This window comes from Elephantulus edwardii, unplaced genomic scaffold (genome assembly GCF_000299155.1).
Source record: "Elephantulus edwardii isolate Elephantulus edwardi_28Jun2011 unplaced genomic scaffold, EleEdw1.0 scaffold00148, whole genome shotgun sequence".
Taxonomy (NCBI): domain Eukaryota; kingdom Metazoa; phylum Chordata; class Mammalia; order Macroscelidea; family Macroscelididae; genus Elephantulus; species Elephantulus edwardii.
Window position 1 is genome coordinate 6,038,582 of NW_006399898.1, and position 16,166 is coordinate 6,054,747.

The 16,166-nt window shown below is 41.9% G+C and overlaps 1 protein-coding gene across 1 annotated transcript in view; it reads left to right on the top strand.

Moving 5' to 3' along the window:
• Positions 1–16,166, top strand: part of IFT81 (intraflagellar transport 81 homolog (Chlamydomonas)) — a 111,361-nt gene that overhangs the window by 15,050 nt on the left and 80,145 nt on the right. Inside the window, exons 8-10 of the mRNA XM_006894657.1 lie at positions 5,911–6,074; positions 6,545–6,640; positions 14,998–15,144. Of these exons, the coding sequence (XP_006894719.1) occupies positions 5,911–6,074; positions 6,545–6,640; positions 14,998–15,144 (407 nt within the window). The remainder of the gene's footprint in view (positions 1–5,910; positions 6,075–6,544; positions 6,641–14,997; positions 15,145–16,166) is intronic.

Genomic DNA, 16,166 nt, shown 5'->3' on the forward strand with positions numbered 1-16,166 from the left:
AAATATTTGTAGCCATTCAAAAGGAATTAAGTTCTCATAATTGCTACAACGTGCATAAACCTAAAAATAAACAACCCCATAATGTGAATGAAAAATAAGTCACAAGGATTTCCTCTTACATGATCCTGTATTCAGAATAAGTGAGTCTGTAAAGACTAAAATCAGGTTTGTGATTGTCTAGGGAGGAGATGAGATTCCTGGTGGAAAATTGGTCCAAGAACTTGGCTGCTAGCCACAAGGCCAGCAGTTCAAACCCACTAGCTGTTATGCTGGAGAAAGACGGGACAATCTACTTCTGTCACGAGGCCCAGCCTTGGAAACCTTGAGAGCAGTTCTCTGTATTACGGGGTCACAGTGAGGCAGACCTTGATGGCTGTGGATTTAGGAACGTCGAGGACAAGGGGAGGTGGCGGTAGGGGAAGGTGGGGAAGAAGTATCTAAAATCAGGTTCCAGCAGTGATTGCACCTGGGGTCTCTGTGGGTCAGAATCCACGCAGCACCGAGACCCAGCAGCCGCAGATGCTCAACGCTGTCAATGCGGAAGACCATTGAATGACGCACTGAACGGTACACCGTATGGGCATGCCAACTACGTCTCAATAAAACGGTTAACTATTGCCCTGACGCTTCCCATTTTCCCTAGTATACGGATTTTTTGCAATGGAATTAAGCTTAAAATTTATATGTACATAAGATGGCATTTGTAATTTTGTTGATTTATGGTTCAGTCTTAGAGTTAGGGTCAAGGAAATACGGTATAGTTAAAAGATGTTTTAGAAGCCATTTCAGGTTCCCTGGAATGCAGCCTGTCTCACATTCATCCCAGCTGCTGACCAGTGAGCCCAGAGGTGCCTCCCCGGAAGGGCCAGGCCGTCTGCTTTAGAAAATCGGTCCTTGAGAGTGTGGGGCCTGTTTGTGCTCTGACCCAGGAGTGACAGCGGGGCCAGAATTTACTGGGATGGCAGCTGGTTTTGTTTTACATTCCACTCTAACATCTAAACAGAATACCCATCAATATTTACAGTGAGAGTAATTTTTCATTTTTATTTGAATTGATAGATTTTTATTTTACTTTGACTTTTGTTTCTAGCCTAATTAGAAATGTTCCAACCAGGATATACATAATCCTTTATTTAGTGATACAGTGCACAAATGGGTTTGTTCTGTTTTGACGTCTCTTAGCATGTTGACTTAAAATATAAATATTATACTGAAAATAGATATTGTTAAACAGTGAAGTTAGCGGCTTTATTAAATAGTAGTTGAAATAATTGGCCTAGAGCCAGTAATCCATTCATTCCATGCAGTACCTGTCAGATTCTGTGCTGACCCAGCAGTGTGATGAGTACAGGAAGTCTGCTGTTCCTGGGACATCCAGTACTAACCAGAAGGTCAGCAGTTCGCACCCAGCAGCCACCCTGCAGGAGAGGATGAGGCAGTCGGCGTCAGTAAAATCACCGCCTTGGAAACCCTGTGCAAAAGTTCTGCTCGGTGTTCAAGTTGCTTTGAATTGAAAGTCACTGATGGCATTGGGTGTTGGGGGTTCAGGACGATGAGTGTCCTGGTGGAGCAAAGGTGGCACCAAGCTGATACCTCGTCAGATGGCTTCCTGGGGCACTGGAATCGATTCCAGTTGGAAAGGTGAAGGAGCAGTGGAAGGGCGTTCCTTGCCAAGGCGCAGTGGGCTGAGTGGACATGAGGACAGCAGCCCGAAGAGCAAGTGGTAGTGAGGAGAGAGGCTGGCTTGTGTGTGAAAGGCAGGCCCGGGAGTGTTTGTGTGAATGAACTCTGCACTGTGCCCAGGTGAGGAGGGGCACGGGGCTGCGGTGTTCCTAGGCCTGAGGGGAGCGAGGCAGTGCAGCCTGGGTGGTGGTGGAGGAAGCAGCAGCTCTCTTCCTCCTCTTGTTCTCCGTGCATTACACGGAATGTTCCACAGCAGTTACCTCCCCGCTGATTTTGGCATTTCTGACTCCACCGAGCTGTACTTTCCTAAACGTACCTGAAAGGTGTCCTCGTGACACAGTGCGTCGTGTGTAGGACTGCCACACTGAAGCTCAGAGGTTGGAAGGTAGTCAGGCTCGGGGAGAACGAGGGGAGCAGTGTCCTCACCGAGGGATTTACAGCTGAAACCCAGCGGGCTCGCCGGGAGTCGGGTTGGATCTTCAACTTCCTTGAAGGTTATCACCTTGTAATTGTTGGCCTTTGCATTTCTAGCCTCCCTTACACAGTCACTTCTACAGAGCGGACATTCAGAAGATACTCTGTTGGGAGGTGGAGTAGGAGGGTAGAGACAATCTACCTGCATAAGAAGAAAATGACCTTTTCCACAGACAGCAGGGCTGGCGATTACGATGAAATGGCTGAAAATATTGATAAAAATAAGGTAGTAGGGTGTTTTTTTTATTGTTGATTGACGTGAGTTGAGCAGAACTAATAAGGGAAGTTTCTGGGGTCGTGTTTGTTACGTGTTACTGTTCTTCCCCCCCCCCAAAGTGGGTGGCCCTTGAGCCTTTGACGAAGGGTGGAGGCCTGCTAGAGGGTGTGGCTATAATATCCATAGTGAGCCCAGCAGCCTGGGGCTTAGAATCTCGCTCCCCTCGAGGAGTTGGCCGCTAGCTAGCATCTCATGGCAGTCTCGTCTCAATGGTGGTCTCGTCTCAATGGTGGTATCGTCTCAATGGTGGTCTCATCTCAATGGTGGTCTCATCTTGATGGCTTTTGTTGTTAGACAGGAGAAATCGGGAGTTCTGCTTTGTTAACATGTTTGTGGGAAATAGGACACAGAATCACCAGAGTTGTCAGCAATAGCCTAAAAAAAGTATAAAAGTGTTAGTTTAGTTTTATAAATAAAAGACGTATTGTGATAGGAAAGTCTGCTGTTAGAGACCTTTCCAGCGTACTGAAGAGCAATGGTGTCAGTCTGGAGACTAAGGTGCGCCTGATACAGGCCATGGTCTTTGCAATCACTTGCTGTGCATCAGAGAGCTGGACAATGGCTAGGGATGATAGAGGGAGAACTGATGCCTTTGAGCTATGGTGCTGGAGAAGAGTATTGAATATATCATGGAATGAACAGATTCGACCTGGAGAGAGTAAAACCAGGCTGCTCCTTGGAGGCAAGGATTCTGAGGCTTCATCTAACATCCTTTGGACATGTTGCAAGGAGGGACCAGTCCTTGGAGAGGGACATCATGCTTGGGAGGGTGGAGGGACAGCGCAGGAGAGGAAGACCCTCGATGAGGTGGATTGATTCAGTGACTTGGGTAATGGGGGTATGTGTGTCGGAGACAGTGAGGCTCTCACAGGACAGAGCAGGGTTTAGGGCTGTTGTACGTGTCGCTATGAGTTGCAGGCGACTCGACAGCACATAACAACAACAACAACTTTTTTTTATTCATCTAAACATTGTAGGGAGAGTGTACTGATTGCCCATCTTCCTCTGTGGCGCAGCTAGTGGGTTCAAACCGAGTTCCCTGGTATCAGCAGCACGATCCCTTACTCACCAGAGCTCCAGTCTCATTTTAAAAAATGATAATTTACATGAAAGTTTATAGAGAAAATGTGTTTTCCATTCAAGAGTCGACACACTTGTTGTATGATTTCCCTGGGAGAGTTGACACACGTCTGCTGTATGATGCTGACTGCAGTCCTTACACTGTAAGCACAGGCTGCTGTTTCCTTAATGGAAATGTTTACTGTTTCCTCTAAGTCTCTTCCCTTTCCTCTCTGCCCTTTTAATGTCTTGTTTGACTGACTGGTGTGATGAGTGCATACCTCGCAGGTGTTATTGTTCTAACTTTTTAAGTTAAAAAATGGCTTCCAAAAGTTTCTTACTAAACTGAATAACAAAAAGTATCCTTAATGTTGTTGTGTACTGTCGGGTCAGAGCTGACCGCTAGCTGATCCTCCAGTGGGTTCTCAGAGGCAGTCTCACCACACAGGAGGAGACTCCATCTTTCTCCCGGAGCAGCTGGTAGACCTGAACCACCAGCCTTCAGGATTGCAGTGCACTTTCTTTCCACTAGGCCACCAGAGCTGGAGTGTCATTTTAATTTTTGCAGAATGGCAGCCGTATAAAATCTGGATCGTTTACTTCATTCACTCGAGTCGATTCATCCTTACATTGTCTGCATTAGTGAGATTTATTACACGGAAGTCATCACTTGGTTAGATTAGTGAGTAGTTTTCAGAGGGTTTTTAATCTAAAAATGTGCTGAAATTTTTAGTGATCTGATTTCATGTCAATGTTTTCCTTTCACTAGGGTTTTTAAAATGAAAACAAATTTACCAAGAAACATAAAGTCTAAGTTAAATTACACACGAGAACAATTTTAAAATTTGATGGACACCTTTTATGATTTTCAAATAACAGCTTTGTTGTACCAGAATTGACGTGTAATACAGTAGGTGTCTATTCTGCGAGCACCACGGCTCACTTTTGATGTGGATGTTCACTTGGAAACCATCCCCTAATCACAGGACGGAGCACACCCACTGCCCCCACGTGTCTCCTTGGGCCACTTGTCATTTTTCACTTGTACCCTGTCCGTCCTCCTCATCTTCCAGCAGCCCCTCATCTGTTTTTCTGTCACTACAGATTATTACTTTGCAGTTTCCAAAATTCAGAACTTTGTTTTAATAGAGAAAAATATTATTTAGGAATTTTAAACCTTGAAGAGCATTTAGGCTTTGATTCTGTGCATTTCTGATTGTGTGTGGAATGACTGAGAATTGGAAGGCAGGAAAGCTGTAATCTAACAGCCGGAGAAGCCAGGAAGGAGATTCCGCAGAACACTGCTTGAGAACTCCTGCCTGGTTACAGTCAGTCTCTGCACTCTCTTCTTTCCCACATCTTAGAAAAAGAGGAAGTTAAACGGATGAGTAGAAAACTTGGGAATTTGACATTGGTAAAGTTTTGCATAGTTAAGATATGGTTAGCACAAAGAACTAAAAATAACGTTAAAGCTAAAAATAATACTTAGGCCAGTATTATGCAATTTACTTACATAGATTACCTAAACTGGAAGCCTGTTGTTTTTAAAAGTCAAGCCAGAATTGTGAATGTGTAATGGAAAGATCTAGAGTAAACTTTTTAAAGCTCTCAAGGCTGGGAATTTATAATAAAACCATTCACCAAAGTGTGTGTGTGTGTGTGTGTGTGTGTGTGTGTGTGTGTGTGTACTTACTTGACCAAAATAAGAAAACTGTTAAATCTTAGAAACATGTTGCCACTTAACTGTAAACTAATAACTTTACAAAATTTAAAAAAAATCTGTTCAAATAACAAAAACTTACAGTATTTATGAATATGAATATGGTTAATGGCTCTCTTCCAGGTCTTAGCTGATGGTTTTAGTAGTAATGTCTTCACTCATTTGAATGTGACATTTTAATGCATTCCCATTTATGAAATATTGAAGTATAATGGCATCAGAAATGTTATAAAAGAGAAAGACCAAATGATTACTTTCTTCTGTGAGAGCGAGCTTAGGTTTGATTTCATTTGAGTGTTGTCATTTAGTTCATGGATTTCTTTTTTTTTTTTTTTTTTTTGTTCTTGGATTTCTTAAATAATTAAAAGATAAAATATCTATCTGACCTGAAAATGTTATTTTTCTAGATTGTGAGATGGTAAAAGAATTAGGCTGTAATTTTGAAAAGTTGTATCACTTTTTGCGATAATTACTTAAATACCCTTACATACTCATTCTTTAATTTACTTCTTTATTTTCACCTATCAAAACATTTCCGTGTCCAGTATGTTACTTACTGGACTGTTCTAAATAATACCAAAATTCTGTAGGTGAATGTGGCTTCTGTTTGTGTCATAATTTAAGACAGTGCTTTTGTGCAGAAGACCCTTTTACCCCACACTTTTCTGAGTATTCGTTGAATATTTTGTTTTTTAAGGCTTAATGAAGAGGCTAGAGGAGGAGATAAAGTTTAATTCATACATAGTAACTGAAAAATTTCCCAAGGAGTTAGAAAACAAGAAAAAAGAATTGCATTTTTTACAAAAAGTGGTTTCAGAGCCAGCGATGGGCCATTCTGATCTTCTTGAACTTGAATCTAAGGTACGTAAGTTACGATCAGCTACTTTCTACATCTCCCAATGTTATCTCATTCTCAGTTGTTACAAGTGCATGAACTCTTTTCTACAGTGGGCAGTCTTGAATCTCTTTAACTTGTCGAGAGTGACAACTTTCTGGGTGAGGGATTGTGGAATGTGACGTTGTTATTGAATTGCACAAGAGCTTAGCAAAGCTTAATCTTTTCAAAGAATAGAACATACTGAAAGCTTGTGATTTTTTTAAACTCTTATTTATCAAGGACTTATATTTTCTTTTTATTTTAGTCAGTTTTAGTCTACTACCTTTTTGAGGGTTTATATGAGTATTAGGGGTAAAAGACATTAAAAATGGCAAATCATTGGCTCAGGGAAGGTCTTAAGATGCAGTCCTGTCTCCTCCTAGCGGGGCTCATGAAGTCCAGTGACTTAATCCCTGGGACAGCTTTAACACTGTTTATTTTTACACCGTTTTAGATAAATGAAATAAATGCAGAAATCAATCAGCTGATTGAAAAGAAAATGATGAGAAATGAGCCAATTGAAGGCAAACTCTCACTTTATCGGCAGCAGGTAAGAGCACTCCTTGTAATCTTGTAGGTAGATGTACGTCTCTGTCGAAACCGCAGGCTGTGTTATCTGAAGCCTTAAACGTGAGCAGGAAATAAGGAATCAATGCCCCTCTGTCATTGCTAATCTCCCGATGACAGTGAAGCATTTGTGGAAAAGCCACCAAAGACGCATGTTCACGTGTGAAATGCAGTCCGCCTGATAAGGCTTCGTTTCTTTACACTGCCAGCTCCAGTGATAAAGTTGTTCATTTTGCATGAGTGTGGAGTTTCGTTTTTAAAGTGATAGCCTGCGTGTTCCTGTTAAGTCTCATTGGGTGGATGCCCACTGCGGAAGCCCTGTCAGGAAACCACTCCAGAAAGTTCTCAATGCTGCAACCCTTTGGACCCAGCTCTCCAGGCCTGTCTCCTGAAGCACCTCTAAGTGGGTTCAAACCAGAAACCTTGTGGCTAGTAATCATGTGCTTTCTCATTTAGTCTACCTGGGCTACCCAGTCTATCCATCTTAGCTTCCTTATGTGATATAAATAAAATATTTATCATCTTAACTAACTAAAGGGTAGTATAACTGTTAAGGTTTAAGATTATGTAAAAGGAATGAAATGTTAGTATTAATGTGGTTTTTACCTTGAACACGACTGTTTTGTCGTTGAAGCAGCAGCTCTGGTAGTGTGTGGCTAAGGCATTTATTTGGCTGGTCGGCAGAAGGCTCAGATTGAAACCCCCCGTCAGTGAGCAGAGCTGTGCCACCTGCTGCTGTGAGGATGGACGGCCTGGAGACCCTCCTGGGCACTTCTGCTCTCTGCTCCGCTGCTCTTGTTCAGAAGGCCGCGGGCGGCAGTGGGCGTTAGGCTGTGAGCACTTACGTGCAGTTTTGGATTTCTAGACAAAAAATGTAAGTGAAAGCCATGGCATATCTGAAAAGAATCCAACCAAGAGGCGTTTCTTGCGAAGAGCATTCTATAGTCTACATACCAGCATTATTCAAGGACACTATGACTTTTAAAAGCCTTTATCATTGGAATGATGAAACATATACAGAGGGAAAGAAAACCGTAAACCCTCCTGCGTCCCTGAGCTGCGGACACTGTTCTCTTCTTGATTCCCCTTACCCACACCCACACGCACACCCAGATTATTTTCAATCACATCTCAGACTTTATGCTATTTCATCCATAAAGATTTCAGCATCTATCTCTAAAAGACAAAGATTATAACAACTTAACAGTAAAGACATGCCACATTGAAAACTGTAATGATTCTTAAATGTCAGAAAATACCCCATCTGTGTGTGTGTGTGTGTGTGTGTGTGTGTGTGTGTGTGTGTGTGTGTGTGGACTTGATTTGAGGCAGAATCCGTTCAGGATTCAGACACTGTGTTTGGTTGTTGTACTTGCAGTTCTTTTAATCTGGATATTCTCCTTCTTCTTGAGCAATAGCTTAGAGTTTACTGATTGAAGAACCTGGCCGTTTGTCCTAAAGCCTTCCCTGTGTTGAAAACGGTCCACTCCACTGTCTCTTGTATTGCCCAAGTATTTGAACTAGAAGCTGATTTCATTTCCATTTGAATAACAGCTATTTTATTTCCTTTTTCAGTGATTAATTGCTTCATCTCTGTACTACATGTTTTTCTGAGGGTTATGAACCTTTTTTTGAAAACAGAAAAAAAAACCAACCCCAAACCAAACAACTCTGGATATCAAGAATATTTCGCTTATAAATTTTAATATTCCTTTATCTAAAATTATAATTTGTCTTTTAACTTTGATTGTAGTGTTATTTTTACTTTGGGATGGTTATTAATTGAAAGGTTTTCCCTACTTTTATACTGGGGAAGAATTTGCTTAGTCTTTTAAGTGTTTGCCTTTGTGTCAGTATTTTCCTGATATAAGGATAATTTTCTCTAGTGAAGCAGTTCCATGTGGCTGTCGAGTTGTTCGAATATCAATAGTAAACATTTCATTTCCCCCCAACACATTTGAGATTCTACCTTCTATTCCATTTCCAAGGTGTATTAGATTGACTTCTGAGTTTGCTAGTCTATTTCCATGACCTGTCATGTACCTGCACCAGCTGTTCTGTAGGAACTTTAGAATCAAGCTCTCCTATCTGGAGGCTAACTCCACTCTCAGGTACTTTACTTTTTCTGACTGCTTTTCTATATATACTCTTCCAAGTAAATTTTATTATCAACTTACCTAGTTCTAAGGGGGAAGAAAAGCAATTTTAAAAATTACTGGGTTGCGCTCTATCGATTCGTTCTGAATTGACATCTTAGGGTGGCAGCCTTCCTGTCTAAGAACACGGTTTGCCTTTCCACTTGTTTTAGGTTTGCTTTGTTGTGTCTTTTGTTGTTCTTGTGTGCCATCTAGTCAGAACCGACTCATAGGGTGTTTAGTGATATTCCTTAGGAAGGTGTAGAAATTGCTTGTTAAATTTGTTCTTATATATTTTCTTAATTTATTCATACAAATTCAAGCTTTTCTTAAAATAAAAAAGTAAATGAAGTCTTTTCCTGTATTTCTGGTAACTGACTTTGTTTTTCTGTGAAACTCTTCATTTGCTGCAGATTTTCCATTGACTCCTTTGGTTTTTAGATCTATAATTGGACAAGTCTGAAAGGTCTTGTTTCCTTCCTATTTCCATCTTGGTCGCTTTCTCATCTAACGGTGCAGAGCATGAGATTACTTGCCTGTGTGTGGCCTTTGTCTTCATGGTCTTATAACTCCTTAAAATAACTGTGTGGCACTCAGCAGATAGGGTGCTCTGGTGGCTAAGTGGTAAGAAGTTGCTCTGCCGAACTAAAGGTATGCAGTTCAAATCCACCAGCTGCTCCACGAGACAAAGATGAATCGTCGTCTTCCGTGTGTTTACGCCTCGGAAAACCTGCTGGAGGCTCAGCTATGAGTTGATGCCAGCTTGGTGCATAACAGCAACAGTCACATGCAGATAAGGTCGCTGTGGCCCACTGCGGACTGGACAGCTTAGTAATGCTTCAAATAAGACACCTGTCATCCTTGGCAGGGGGTTGTGGTTATGTGCCACTGAGTCAGCTACAAGGCTTCGCACCTCTTTGGATGACAGGAACCTTGTTCCCCTTTCCTGTGTCATCCTCTCAATCTCCACCATACTGCAGCCCCTTTACAGTCCACCTCCTCCAAGATCTTTCTCGAATCCCCAGCTTGTGCCAGCATGATGGCTTTTCCCGGGGTTTAGCCCCTACTGATAATATGACCCAGGTATGTGAGACCAAGGTTTGACTTCCTTGCTTCTTTTTTTTAATAATTTTAATGAAAATTTAGAGACTTTGGATTTCCATTCATTCATTGTTGCACTTTTCTACCTTCCTTCCTTCTAAGGAGTGCCCTCAGGTTGCACAGACAACACTTGTTTGTCCTTTTGTCCGTCCTGACACCATTATTCAGAGACATACGTTCTTCTGTCCCTTTATTCATTCTTCAACTTTCAGATGCACAGGAAACAATTGAAAAAACTTTGGCTTGGAACTTTAAATAGACATCTTTGCTCTTTAGCCCTTTGGAGAGGTTCTTGACGGCAGATTTTCCCAAAGGACCACATTTTTTATTTATTGACTGCTATTACTATGTGTGTTAATCCAAGTAAAATGAACTTGTTGACAGCTTCGATCTCTTCTCCATCTATCATGATATTGCCTTTTGGTCCAGGGGTGAGGATTTTTGTTTTCTTGATGTTGAATTGTAATCCTTATTGAATATTATAGTCTTTGATCTTCTGCAGTAAGTACTCCAAGTCTTCACTTTCTGTGAGCAAAGTTACATCACCTGCATAGGATAGGTTATTGATAAGACTTCCTTCAATTCTGATGCCACATTGCTCTCTATAGAGCCCAGCTTCTTGGGTTATCTACTCTGTATGCATATTAATGAGTGTGGAGAAAAGATAAACCCTGATACACACCTCTTCATGCAGTGTTTCCTTGCTATATTCAGACAATTCTTCTTGACCTTCTGTACAGCAGTACTTACCAAAACAGCATGATGTTGGTACAACAGCTGCATAAGCCAATGGAATAGAATTGAGGACCAACAAATCAATTTCTTGATTATTACTAGATAAGGAAACAAAACCTATCAAATGGGGAAATTATACCCTTTTCAACAAATGGTGCTAGAAAATTGGACATCTAGTTAATGATTGGCTTAACCAGTTAAGCCAATTCCAGATAAAGAAATCAAAGTAGCAATCCGAATAGTCTGACATGTGTGGATTTCAGAACTAAGAAGCCAACACCATAAATTCACACAAGTCAGAGTGTTCTGATTACTAATGACTTTGTTTTACATGCCAGTCATCTTGCCTACCTTGTCTTTGTCACGTAAGTGCTGCTGCTCGGGCCCTACCACCATGGGGTCTAATCAGTGCCATTGCAGGTGGACATCTTAACTTAGAGCAATTCTCACTGTCACGTCTGGCTTATGTGATAATAATCACCGTAGTTTTCAAGGATGCTAGAACTCCATTCACGAATGTGTTTTCACTGTTGTGGTGAAAGGTATGACCTCTGAGCATTCCGTGCATGTGTCTGACCTAATAAATCTCCTCTAACATAAAAAAAAAAGAAAGAAAATTGGACATCTGCCTTTAAGAAAATAGAAACCATCTCACAGGGGAGCTCTGGTGGCCTAGTGGCAAGGAGCTGCAACTACAATCCCAGAGGCGCACAGTTCAAATCCACCAGATGCTCTCCCGGGGAAGGAGGGACAATCTCCTCCTGTACCAGTCAGATCTGATTTGACGGTACACGCACACAAAAATAATAAAATAAAATTAAAAAAAAAAAAGAAACCATCTCACATCATACACAAAAACCAACTCAAAGGGAGCTCTGGTGGCCTAGTGGCAAGAAGCTGCACTGCAGTCCCAGAGGTGCATGGTTCGAATCCACCAGAGGCTCTGCTGGAGAAGGAGGGAAAATCTCCAGTACCAGTCAGATCTGATTTGACGGTACACACACACACACACACACACACAAATAAGTAATAAAATTAAATATATTAAAAAAGAAAACAACAACCCATCTCAAGGTGGATCAGAGACTAGGGATAAAACCCCAAACCATAAAGACCACAGAGATAAAATGGAACCAAACATAGAAGCCCTAGCCTGTGACATAAATTGTTGTGGTGGTGTTATTAAGTGCCATTGAATCTTAGATGACTCATAAAGACCCTATGAACAAAAGACCTGAACACTTGTATAACTTCTATCATTTTTTCAAGGTCATAGAGTTTCTAGAGGTAAGCTATTTCCAAAGTGGATGCCACTCCTGCTTCCAAGCTTGTTTTAATTGGGGAACGCCACCATTATCACATTTGACACATCAGTGTCACAGGATTTAGCATCACAGCAACCATGAGTTACCTCTGTACAGCCAATGGACAGACCAGTGCTTTACCACTTAGAAGAATGTTTGACCAAAACCGATTAAACCCAGGCCCAGGGCTGCAGATTACAATTGCCCACCTTTGGCTTGGTAGCATAATTTTCTATCCACTAGGCCAACAGAGCTCTCTCTGTTGTTGTTAAGTGCTGTCTAGTCGTTGATGACTCATAGCGACCCTATGAAAAAAGATCTGAACACTGGTATAACTGTCATTGTTTCTCCAAGTTCATAGAGTTTACAGAGGCAGGCTATAAATAGTGGCATAAATAGACTTGGAAATATAGCTAAAATGTAGAACCAAGAGAGGATAAAATCAACAAAAGGGGCCTTCTGAGAATCCGATGCCTGTGTACTTCAAAAGCTTTTTCCAGTCGGGTAAAAAGAAAGCTCACAGACTGTGAAAAAACATTTGGCAGTGATATTTCAGGCGAGGATTTCATATCTAAAGTGTCCAGAACACACTACGGCAGGACTGACAACCAAATCACAAAATGGTCCAAAGATAAGAAGAAGACTTCACAAAGAAGGATATTCGGATGACAGCAGACACACAAAGAAATGCTCAAAATCACTGGCAGTCAGAGAGATTGCATATCAAAACCACAAGGAGACAACATCTCACCGCAGGAGCAGTGACAGAGTTTAACAGGACATCAAGCAAGAAATGCTGGAGAGGGTGTGAAGAGATTGGAACTCTCGTGCATTGCTGGTGGGATTGTAAAATGAAACAGCCACTGTGAAAGACAGTTTGACATTTCCTCAACTAGATGAACATCAAAATTACATCTGACTCAGCTAGTCCACCACGAGGAGTAGACTGTGAGGAAAATAGACGTGAGACTTACACAGAGGTTCGTACAAGTATGTTCTCAGCACCGTTATTGACAATAGCAAGAACATGGAAACAGCCCATCTGCCCATCAACAGGTAAATGGACTGGCAAATGGAGGTGCTTTCAGACAATGGAATGCTGTGCAGCCCTAAAAAACAACGATTTCATAAAATAGTGTATAACAGTGTAGTCTAGAGAGCATTGTGTTGAATGAAATAACCCGATCACATAAGGACAAATACCATAAAACTTACAAAACTAGACTAACGGAGCAAGAGGTACGGTATCAGTGTTCAAAGGGTGAAGGGGAAGAGAGGCAGGAAAAGGAGCAAGGAGAGATCGCTGGGCTAGCAGAGGTTAGCAGGCGAACGGAAGGGGCGACTCCATGGACTTTGAAAAGAGGGGCATGGTGGGCATAGATCACTATAGTTCATTCTGTAAAATACAGTGTACTTGAACGAAACACAATGCAACCCAAATTTTTTTTTTTTTTAAAATAAGCTATTTAAGAAAAGAATTTTTGGTAGAACTAGTCTTCTCATTAACTATCTTTTTTTCTTCCAAGAAAGTCTTAAAAGACAATAGGATTTTTTCAGAGAGTTGGCACTGGAGATATTTTTTTCTCTCTCTTTTGTCACATTTCCATGAGAAGAATCTACTCTCTGACTGAAGAAAACCAGTTGACTCTCTTCCTTAAACCAGGCGGGCCTAGTCCCTTTGAGGAAGTGCTGGGAACTGCTGCTGTGGTTTCCGGGGCAGCCAGGCTGATGCCCGTCCCCCGCGTGACAGAATCGAGCTTCCCTGCTGGGTTCTGTTGGCTGAGTCTTCACAGGGTAGATGGTCAGGTCACGCCTGCAGGGCTGCGGCGGAGTGGACGCACCGTCCTTTCAGTTACCACCAAGTGTGTAAGCACTGCCAGTGAGCCTCCTTCCCGTGTAGTGCTGTCTTTTGGCGGAGCCCGTGCTGAGCTTGTGTGAATATTTGCCTGATTCTCGTGAGCTAAATGCTTGCTATTGAACCTATGTTTTGTTTATCAGAATGTCCCAAAATTGGTAGCAGTTTTTATATTTCATTTTAAAAGTATGCTTTATTTACTTAAAAAACTACCCATGGTTTATACTCCCTTCCACTTTGAGGCTCTGGTGGCCTAGTGGTTAAGAGGCTACATGGCAGTCTCAAAGACATGCGGTTCCAGTCCACCAGCTGCTCTGTAGGAGAAGGATGGCCAGTCTCCTCCCGTGTGATATGCTGCCTCTGAAAACCCACGGCAGGGTCAGCTGTGGTCAGTTCTGACTCAACACAGCAACAGTACGAGAAGGGATCTTACTATAAGTACTTCATAAAACAACACTACTGTAAGGGCTCTCTGGTGGCTTAGTGGTAAGGAATAGTGCTGCCAACCCCGAGGCAAGCAGGTTCAAATCCACCAGCTGCTCCACTTTCTAGACAAAGATGAACAGTCCCCTCCCTTACAGTTAAATGCCTCTGGAAACCTGCTGGAGGGTCACCTATGTGCACGTTTGGACTGACAATGAAAAACCTGTAGTGAGAATAAAACATTTTTGTTTCCTTCCAGTGACCATTGTGCAGAACAATAGACTTAGTAGTAACTACTGTTTACTTACCTAGTCTGTTTTCCTTAGCATTTCAGTGTTAATTGACATAACTGGAAAGGCACTCTGGTAGCTTGGTGGTTAAAGCTTGCAGCTGCTAACCCACATGTTGCCAGGCCACATCACCTGCTGCTGCTGAGGTGCAACGGCCAGCGTCTGGGAGCATTTTCAGTCGTGGAAACCCCGTGGCATAGTTCTGCTGTTCCCTGCGCGGTTGTTAGGAGCACAATCACCAGTGGGACAGTCCCTGAGTTTCTGTAAGACTTTGTTGTTTCTCTCCTGATAAGACCTGCATCTTCAGGACTGTGGCCTCCCCCAGTGTATGCAGGTGGTTGTTTCAGATGGTCTCTGCGATCACCCCAGATCTGTGAGGAAGGAGCAGTGCTCAGGGGGTCCCCTGGGGTTGTACAGTGAGTAGGATCCAAGATAGGGAGAACTGAAGACAGGTGATTTGATGTGACCTTTTACTTTTCTATTTAATGATCCATTAGGCGTCCATCATTTCTCGAAAGAAAGAAGCCAAAGCTGAGGAACTTCAGGAGGCCAAGGAGAAGTTAGCAAGCCTCGAGAGAGAGGCGTCTTTGAAAACGGATCAGACCCGAGAGTTTGACGGTGCTGAGGTTGTGAAAGGAGAGGAGGTGAGTTGACATGTCGCCTGGAACCAGGTGTGAGGTGTCTTTTTTGTTTGTTTATTTTAATGAAAGTTTACAGAGACTTTGGATTTCCATTCATTCATTGTTGCACTTTTCTCCCTGTCCCCTCGCCCCCCAGTTCACTCTTCTCTTTGAAAAGTAAAAGAAAAATTCTTTCATTGTTATACAATCCTTCCCCCCAGGTCCACTCCACTATGTAACCTTTGTTCTGGACTCATGTCATGACAATAATACCTAATCATATAACCCTTTAAACAGTTCTCTCCCTCATCTATTTCAATGCAGAATACATTATTTATTCCATCTTTCTCAGTCTTCCTCCAAACCTGATGTCAGTCCTGTTTTACAACTGTGGCACTATGCAGTATTTGTCCTTTTGTGACTGAGATACTTCGCTCAGCATAATGTCCTCCAGGCTCGCCCATTTTGCGTAATATTTCATGAGTTCCTTGTTTTTCAGTGCTGCATAGTATTCCATTGTGTGATTATACCACAGCTTCTCTATCCATGTATTTGTTAATGGGGAGCCATGTCTTTGTTAAAAAAATGTGTTCAGCTTCCTTGGTTGGAAGTTAATCTTATTTTAGACAAAACAGAAAAAGAAAAATGTTGATGGCAGAGACCTTGTTGCTTTTATGAGATAATGTTCCAGTCTTTTACCTTTTAATGAAGTGGATTTATATTGCATTTGTTTATTGTTGTTGTTGTTATCTCTGTACAGCAAGTGGACAGACCAGTGCTATACAACCTAGAAGAATGTTTGATCAAAAACAATTAAAACCAGGCCTGAGGGCTGTAGATTAAAAGCTTGGTGGTATCACTTTGTGTCCACTAGGCTCACTGGGCTCTCTCAATGTTTTTAAATAGGAGGCCTATTTTTTGTTTTTCTATAATTATATTTTATTAAATTTCATAAACATTTACAGAGATTTTGGGTTTCCATTCATTCACTGCTGCACCATTCTCTCTACCCTCCTCCCAGTTTGTTCTTGTCCAAATGCCACAGT